Genomic DNA, 9,431 nt, shown 5'->3' with positions numbered 1-9,431 from the left:
GTTTGAAAGAACTTTTGATATCAGCCCCATCATGAAACCACCAGATTGGAGTAAGCCATTCGAGATAATGTGTGATGCTAGTGATTATGCGATTGGTGCAGTATTAGGCCAGCGTACGGGGAAACCACCCCATGCCATTTATTATGCTTCCAGAACGTCGAATGAGGCCCGGAAAAATCATACAACCACTTAAACGGAGTTGTTAGCAATTGTTTTTTCTTTGGAAAAAATTTGTTCTTATTTAATTGGTAAAAAAGTTGTTGTATTTTCTGATCATGTAGCACTTAGGTACTTGCTTACAAAAAATGAAGCAAAACTGAGGCTAATTCGATGGATTATACTCCTACGAGATGTTAATCTCGAAATTAAAGACAAGAAAGGCATTGAAAACACCGTTTCGGATCACTTGAGTCGTCTTACTGTAGACAAAGAAGCTACCCTGTTGCGTGAAAGCTTCCCTGATGAGCAACTTTTCTCAATAGCATTTTCAGAACCATAGTACGCTGATATTGTGAATTATTTAGTGTCTAAAAAAATCCCCAAGAATTTGTCTCGTGCTGATAGGGAAAAACTGAAGAAAAAAAATAGCAAATCAATATATTTGGGATGATCCATACTTATGGAAACATTGTGCAGACCAAATTATACGAAGGTGTGTACCCGAATCTGAATATAATTCTATATTTTCTTTTTGTCATTCGTACGCTTGTGGAGGACAGTTTGGAGCAAAGAGAACCGCTCTTAAGGTACTTGAAAGTGGTTTCTATTGGCCTACTTTATTCAAATATGCGTATGTGTTTTGTGCAACTTGTGATAGATGTCAAAGAACATGCAATCTAGGTGCCCGAAATCAAATGCCAAAGAAGTTTATTCTTTTTGTATAACTTTTTGATGTATGGGGTATAGAATTTATGTGACCTTTTGTTAATTCTTTTGGAAAATCTTATATCTTACTAGCTGTTGATTATGTGTCGAAATGGGTGGAAGCAAAAGCCACCCCTACTAATGATTCTAAAGCGGTTATATATGTGTTGAGGATCGGATTTTTGCAAGGTTTGAAACCCCAAGGGCCATAAACAGTGACGGAGGATCACACTTTCGAAATAAGTTCTTTCAGAGCTTGTTGAAAAAGTACAACATATCTCACAAGATTGCTACAACATATCATCCACAAACAAACGGGCAAGCAGAAGTTTCTAATCGAGATGTAAAGTCAATTCTGGAGAAAACAGTGATTCCCTCAAGGAAGGATTGGAGTTTACGTCTTAACGATGCATTATGGGCATACCGAACCGCATACAAGACACCTATTGGGATGTCTCCTTACAGGCTTGTGTACGATAAACCTTATCATCTTCCTATTGAAATAGAGCATAAGGATTTTTGGGCTATTCAACAATGCAACATGGATATGGGCGGGGCTGGTAATCAAGGAAAACTTCAATTAAGTGAACTAGAAGAAATTCGTAACGATGCATTCACGAATTTACAAGGAGATAACAAAGACTTTTCATGATCATATGTGTGTTTAGTATAACCTCTCCTGACTTGCTTATGTTCTTGGTAAAACTATTCACAAGGCCTGACTTTTGTATTGGTATGACTTTTATTAGTGAAACCGATCTTAAGTAATCACCTGAAATGGTATGATCGATTTGTTGTAATTGGTATGACCAATTCTAGACATTGGGGGACCGATTACAACAAAATAAAATACAAAAAGATTTGTATTTAGGTTGTTATTTCATCAATAAGGCCACGTGGAAGAAAAATATATAAAGAAGTTTCAAGCAACAAGGAATTTGAGGAAAAGAGTTACAAATTGTCAGAGTTATATGAAGTTCAAGAGTTTATCATCAACAGTTGAAGACTGGAGACCAAGAAGATGTACAAGACGAGCTGAAAACTACGTTTCTATAGGATGCTATGAGAGTGGTTCTTTCGTCACTGCCGATCGGATGTGAAGGTGGTAAGTACTCCCATCCTTGCTATAGTGGTTGATTTCCTTTCTTAGAGATCATCAGAAAAAAGTCTTTGATTTCCTACGATCTTGTGGGGGTCTCCAGAAATAATTCGGAAGGATTCCTTCCCACCATTCAACGTGTATATGATTTCTCTCTTCATTCCTACCTGCACACATGTGAGACCCATAAAAAACCGTCTTATTGAGTGCAATTATCATAAAATATTTTAAGTGAGACATATGAAAAGACGAGGGTATCCAAATATACCTCAATCTAAAAAATTTCCACCTATAAGTCCTTTCTCCGAAAGTGATTGTCTATAGACTAAGTCGAGACAATAAAACTAATCGGTTCACACTTCGTGTGATCATCTATAGATACGAGATCGAGACAATACGACAGCAAGATAACTTGTGTGATTGACTACGAATACAAGATTGAGACAATACAACAACAAAGTATGTTTACTTGATAAAAGGTCTGGACTTAACCAAACACAATAGGATTGCTGTCAAGTAAATAGGAATTAACGTTTGTGTATTTTACTTCTAATTATAATAAAACAATTATAATTGTGGAAATAGAAAAGTAAAAGACACAAAAAGATTTTGTTAACGAGGAAACCGAAAATGTAGAAAAACCTCGGGACCTTGTCCATAATTGAATACTCTCAGGATTAATCCGCTATACAAAATCTAAACTAACTTCGTATAGTTGAGACCAAGCAACTAAACCTATAGTTCACCGGGTTCCGCCTGCATCCCTGCGCCTCCAACTTGCAATAAGTCACGCACTTGGAACAATTCCTTTGGTTCGTATTCCAAACAGTAAAGGAACAACAAATTTGTTCGGTTACAACTCTTTTCAACCAAGTGATATGAGTTTGACAAAAGGCTCTTCCGTTTATCCCAATAAACTCCTTTGTCAGGTCCTTAGATCTATCCAATAACAATTACCAAAGTAATTGTCAAGATTTTGTAATCAATACTTTGAATCACAAAGAATTGTATTGATGCCGATCTACTCAACTAATCAATCAAATCTATCACAAAGATAAACCGATTATAGTTGGATCCTTTTCCAGCCGAAACAAGTTTTGTGCACACCAAAGATTATGAACCCAAATATCTTATTTATCTTCAAATCTTATTTAATCTTCAATAAACACCTGCACACAATCAACTTGAATATCTTGTGATCAATCACACACAGAATGTAGTCTGTTAACAATGGATTATCACAAGACGTCTTTAGAACTACAAACAGTCTAAAGATCCCCATCGAAACTTCGATCTAGTTTGAGTGAATCTTATATCAGAAGAGAAGATTCTCAAGCATAAAAAAAGTAGTTGCAATCAAAGTTCAACAACCGTTAGCAATCAAATCAATCGAAAACTAATAATAAACTGCAATTATCTAGTTTCCCACCAACGGTACTAATAGATTTTCTCAATCCCAAATAAGTCTTTAAACCGAGCGACCGTAAGAGATTTCTCCTAATTAGGTTACTTTCCTCTCCGAATAGGCGGCTCCACCAGTAACAACACAACTAGATAGTTTTGCGGACTCTGAGGATTAGTTTGCTTGAAATGCAAACTTCAATATTTATAGACCAAGGAAGTTTGGACACCAAGGAATTTCCAAAACCGAATATTCTCAAAGATATGCAATAAACACAAAATCGGTTTTCATAATTCCTGGAAATGCTTTGTCCAATTAATGACCAAAATCTCAGTAGAAAATCTCCAACTAGTAAATGCACATTACTAATTTTTATTTTCTAAAGATATGCATTTTAATTGTTGGAAATTAAAAGCATATAAAACTAAAAACCTTAATTAAAAGATTCTCAATTTATTTCGATCCGGGATTCTCCTTTAGCTATTAAGGAATATGTTTTAACAATAAAAGATAAGAGTTACTGCACATGTTCAAAGTATGCCGACATCTTTACTTTTTAGATCCTTTTTCATATTTAAAATCTTGGAATCGGTTTGTCACACTTTCAAACAAGTTTAGAATTGGTTCATCTGACTTCCAAGAACTATGTGATTGATTATCCTATCGAATCACAAATCATGGGTTTCACGGTTCTACCAAAACAAGTTTCGGTTCTACCTCTATGTGGGTACTAAAATTAGTCACGCTAGTTACCGAAACTTGGTTGACTAGGTACTAGGATCGGTTCCCACATATATATGGTATCTAATATTTGTTGCACATGTTCATAGTATCAGTTACCAATAAATAAAAACATGTTTCACATGCTGCAACAACATAAGGCTTCGAGTATTAATATGGAGCATACAAGACACGATATTTTCCGTGAAGATCACAATGAAACTATTGGGCTTTTACACAAGCCCAATAACAATCTTGATACGGACCGTGGTGCTGCATTTGTGGAAAGTGCTAATAATTCTATTCATTTAACTACAAGGGAGCATGAGGTTCTTTGTACAATAATAAAATTTGATATTCAACAAAAGTTTCTGAAAGATACAAGATCAATCTAAAAGAATGAATGCTCTAAAGAGGAAAAATAAGAATAAAGGAGGAGGTGGAGGCACTTAAAATCCTATTATCCTTCTTTTTGTTAGTTATTTATGTTTAAGAACTTAATTTTGTTAGATTTTTTGATGTTATTTTTTCTCCCGTTTGGTTTATGGGGGCGGGGAGGCCTTGAGCCTCCCTTTTTGTAATTCTTGTAATTACGTTTTTATCCTTAATAAACCATTTTGACCTAGCAAAAAAAGAAAAACAAACACAATAACTAAAAAATTGTTGCACCTCTTACAAGGATCGGTTCCCCTTTTGTGATCGGTTGCACCTCTTACTAGGATCGGTCCCCCAATGTCTAGAGTTGGTCACACCAATTACAACAAATCGATGATACCATCTCAGGTGATTACTTAAGATCGGTTTCACTAATAAAAGTCATACCAATACAAAAGTCAGGCCTTGTGAATAATTTTACTAAGAACATAATCAAGTCACGAGCAGTTATACTAAACACACATATTGGTAATCCAAAGATTTGCAATGAATAACAATACCAATAAGCCTAGCGATTTTCCTTTCGATTCATAAAACAAGTTTATGAATTGTACTTCCTTTAAACTAATGTAAAACATTGTTTCCTAGGACGAAATCTTCACCCACACCCATACATAATCACAATAGCATTCATAAGATTATGTCGATGTCTTATTTACGAAGTTCAAAAGATAAGCGTTATACTTAGTATTGTATTCCTTAATACTATGTCTAACTAGAGTATAATCATTCACAGCTTCGAAGTTATGTTTTCAATATGCACGACTTGAAAGATACGTTAGGGAATGAAATAGTTCAAGTCAAATATTACTAACCTCAAGTGGAAGGATGATTTCATCGTTGTATCTCCTTACTTCTTCACATTCTTCAAGTCTTCAAGTAATACTTGTAATGTCTCATATTCTAATACTTTTAAGCTAACCTACACGAAGTTGACTCTAGTAAATAATCAAGTGACTCTTTAAATGAGTTTTGGTTCACTAAAATATGACAACCAAACTTGACATACCAACGCTTGGTGGGTTCAACCGAGCTATGCTCTAACAACAGAAGTCGAGGCGAAATGCTTATTGATCGCTCTCAAACACGCGGTCTCTCATTATGGTGTGGTTATTTCTCACTCAACATTTAAGAATGAGAATATGTTATTTGGTATTTCTAACTTCTTATTACTAGCATGCAGAAACTCTATGTCCTCATAGCTCTTTGGATGCTTGGGACGCTGGAACGCTTTGAAGTTGGAGTATATTTTGTGGGTATACCTCTCGTAAGCCCTCACGAGACTATAACTCGTCCACTAGGGACACCTAGGGTTTTAAAGGCCTGTTGCACATGCTAAGTGCAACCGTGACTTCGACGACAATGAGTTGTTGTACCTTAGTTTACTTTTGGAGTTTGCTCGAGGACTAGCAAAAGGTAAGTGTGGGGGAATTTGATAGGTGCATTATTTGCACTAGTTAAGTACTCAAATGCTTTTCTTTAATGGTAGTTTTTGCATCATTATTTTTTGATTTCGTTTGCTTTTGAGTTTCTTAGGTTTTTTGGGTAATCTTAACCAAAAGAAAGTGGAACTCGCTCAAATACGTAATTTCTTCGCATCACCTTTAAGAGGACGAAAAGACGAAGCCAATGGCAAAAGAACGAGGTCATTCTGACATTGTATGAGGAATCTACAAGCATTTGAAGCAAGCCGAAGTTGTCGAAAAGTTAAGACGCACAGAATTGATGAAGGCGCCCAACTGAATTACTCAGGGAAGCCATGGAATATGAACTGAACTGTCAGTTCTCCAAAGCTGACAGTTGAATAATAATTATAAAAGCAGCTGGCGGAATTGCTCAGGGCCACCATCACCTTCTTTGCTTTCACGAATACTGAGACTTGACGTTTGTTTGTTGTCTTTGGCCAGTCTGAGATGGAGGGTTGCTGTTAATCTTTCAAGAGCTCGAAACAGGGAAGTGTTGGGTGATGTTGGTGATGACAGATGTGTTAAGTTAATGTGTGGATGGAGGTAGTGATGGTCATTGTTTATCAGTGGAAGTGAACGATGATGGAGGTTTCTATAGACGGTAATGGTTTGTAAATATTGTTGGCATGAAAGTGATGTGAAAGTATTGAGACACTGGTTTTGGCATACAGGAAGACTGGTGGTCGTTGATGTGATCAATAATGATGATTACGATGGTTGAATGGAGGTGATGATTGATGTCTCCATGGTTTGCAGAACATGGAACTAAAGTTGTTGCCGTTGGAAGTGAAGAAAACCGTGGTGCTAGAGCTTGAAATAAGAAGTCAGGGAATGATAGAGAATTCTCGAGCTTGAGTATGTTGTGCTCAAGAGATGAAAGTGATGCTGATAATGACAAAGAGAGTTCGAGCAGGAGAGACTTAGGTTTGCTCATATGCCGAGAATGGAGTTGAGTTGTGGCATGAATTGCGATTGTGATATTGCAGATGATAATCACAGGAGCATAAATGGTGATCTTGGTGAACAGGGACATTAAGAGTTTGGTTGATGTTCGATCCATTTATTGTCAGTAAGATGGGAGCCGTAGTTTAGAGAAGAATGAGCTTGGATGGTTACAGGAAGATGAAACTTGAGTTTGATAAAAATCTGGAGCTGTACTCGAGAGAATTGTGGATGCTGGGAAAGTTGTAATAACATTGATTGAATGGATAACTCTTACAGGGATAATCATATGCCTTTAAATATGCAATGATTATGACACACTTCTTTCACACACTTTACAAGACCAGATTAGTCAATTACTTGACTAATATTGATTATTACATTATCTAATACACCCCCCTCAAACTGATAAGGGCACACTTACAGTTTGAAAACTAAAGTAAAGAGAAAATCAAAGTCTGAAACAGTATGTGAAACAACAAAACAGAAAGACCCTGTAACTGGAAGAAAAACTAAGAAGTAATTTCTGCAGAAGTGCCAAAAGAAATACCCTGCAACTGAACACCCATGAGAGACTGTAGAAGCTTGAAGAAAGATGGAAAGCAGAGTCCTTTGGTAAAAATGTCTGTAATTTGATCCTCACTAGCAATATGTTGAAGTCTTAAGAACCCCTGCTCCACCAGCTCTCTAATTGTGTGGTATTGAATTTCTATGTGTTTTGTCCTGGCATGAAAAACAGGATTAGAAGCGAAGGATAAAACACTAGTATTATCACAAAGAAGCAATGTTGGAGTTTCAACTGAAACATGTAATTCAGACAACATATCAACCAACCACTTTAACTCTCCAAAGGCTACTGACATACACTTATACTCAGCCTCTGCTGAGAACTTTGAAACAATTGTCTTCTTTTTAGTAGACCAGGACACTAAATTGTTACCCAAAAATACTGCATAACCTGAAGTTGATCTTCTTGTATCTGGGTACCCAACCCAATCAGAATCTGTGTAAGCTTTTAAATGTTGTAAACTGTCTTTCTTTAAAGTAATTCCTAGACCAATAGTACCTTTCAAATATCTCAAAATCTTTTTTACCAACTGTAAGTGAATATCTGAAGGAGAATGCATGAATTGTGATACATAATTGACACCAAAACATATATCAGGCTTTGTAATTGTTAAATACTGCAAGCTACATACAAGTGTCCTGTATTCACTAGCATTAGGCAATTTAATTCCATCATGTAAGGATACCCTCGCTCCTTTAGCAACTGGAGTATCACAAGGTAATCAAGCATATTGGTTTTTTCCAACAATTCAAGTGTATACTTCTTTTACGTCAATACAATAGAATCAGGTCCTCTTACTGCTTCAATTCGCAAAAAATAACCCAATTCTCCTAACTCCTTCATTGCAAATTCTTGTTTAAGAGAAGTAATTAAAGAATCAATCAAACTAGATGAACTTCCAGTAAGCAAAATATCATCCACATAGAGTAAAAGAACAAGCATTCCTTTTGGAGAAGAAAACACAAACATGCTATTATCTGAGATTGCCTTCTTAAAACCATAATCAATCAAAAAGGAACTAAAACTATGAAACCAAGACCTGGGAGCTTGTTACAATCCACATAAGCTTTTCTTCAGTTTACAAACATAATTAGGAGGATAATCAGGATGTAGACATGGGTACATATATTCACGCCCATTCAGATGTGTGCAGTCCAAAGAAGCTTTGAGTTGATCGACCGATATTTTTTCTTTTCGAACATCCAGGACACACTGATCAAGACCCATCTATCGAGTTGCTCTGTTAATGTTATATTCTTCCACCATAAATTCCCCGTGCATTACTGATGCTAAGTAAGCAGGGGTACAACTCAGTATGAAGGATCTCTCACCATCATTCAGGTTTGCACCGGACTCCAAAATGACATTCGCTTCATTATTGTTAAAGGTGATCAGTTGTGAGATGAACTGAGGAACCGACAACCAGGGACGAAAGTTAAACTCAAACTCTTTGTCTAAGACATTGGTGAGGCGTATAGTTTTCCGAGGATTTTTTGTAGAACAACGCATAATTCTAGCATTATCCCTCTCAGAAAGAACATAACGGATGTCAACATTCGGTCCTTGCAAGATGCTACGTGGAATCGGGGCGTATTTTTCAAAACGCTCCCACAATAAAGCTTGAAGAAACATTGTTTTGGAATACGTCTCAATTTTCATAAAACCATTGGAAATGCTGGAATCCACAACCAAGGAATCTAAGTTGGAGAATAGTGAACCCAAAAACAGACTACCAACGACAAGTTTCTCACCCTGAGCCATCTTGATAGCAAAAGGGATCACAAATGGTTTCAGCAAATTCCCACTATCTTCAAACACATCTCTGGACAACCACAGACACAAGAAAGTGGCAATGCTTAACATACCATCCACAGGTATCTCAGGAGTTCTATCTCTCGGATACCACTCTTTTAACCACTGGGCATAAATAGTTTT

General features: G+C 36.5%; 1 protein-coding gene across 1 annotated transcript; it reads right to left on the bottom strand.

Annotated features, from left to right (window-relative positions):
- Positions 1 to 7,440: 7,440 nt before the first annotated feature.
- On the bottom strand, positions 7,441 to 8,723 carry LOC113290664 (uncharacterized mitochondrial protein AtMg00810-like). Its single transcript, XM_026540248.1, has 3 exons — positions 8,583 to 8,723; positions 8,266 to 8,483; positions 7,441 to 8,119 (listed from the first exon to the last, which is right to left on the bottom strand). Exons 1-3 carry the CDS (start codon positions 8,721 to 8,723, stop codon positions 7,441 to 7,443), a joined length of 1,038 nt encoding a protein of 345 aa, XP_026396033.1.
- Between the last annotated feature and the right edge of the window lie 708 nt (positions 8,724 to 9,431).

The sequence above is a fragment of the Papaver somniferum genome, chromosome 6, assembly GCF_003573695.1.
Source record: "Papaver somniferum cultivar HN1 chromosome 6, ASM357369v1, whole genome shotgun sequence".
In the NCBI taxonomy this organism is placed as follows: Eukaryota; Viridiplantae; Streptophyta; class Magnoliopsida; order Ranunculales; family Papaveraceae; genus Papaver; species Papaver somniferum.
The sequence above is the reverse complement of the archived record's forward strand: the minus strand, read 5'-3'. Positions and strand labels throughout refer to the sequence as shown.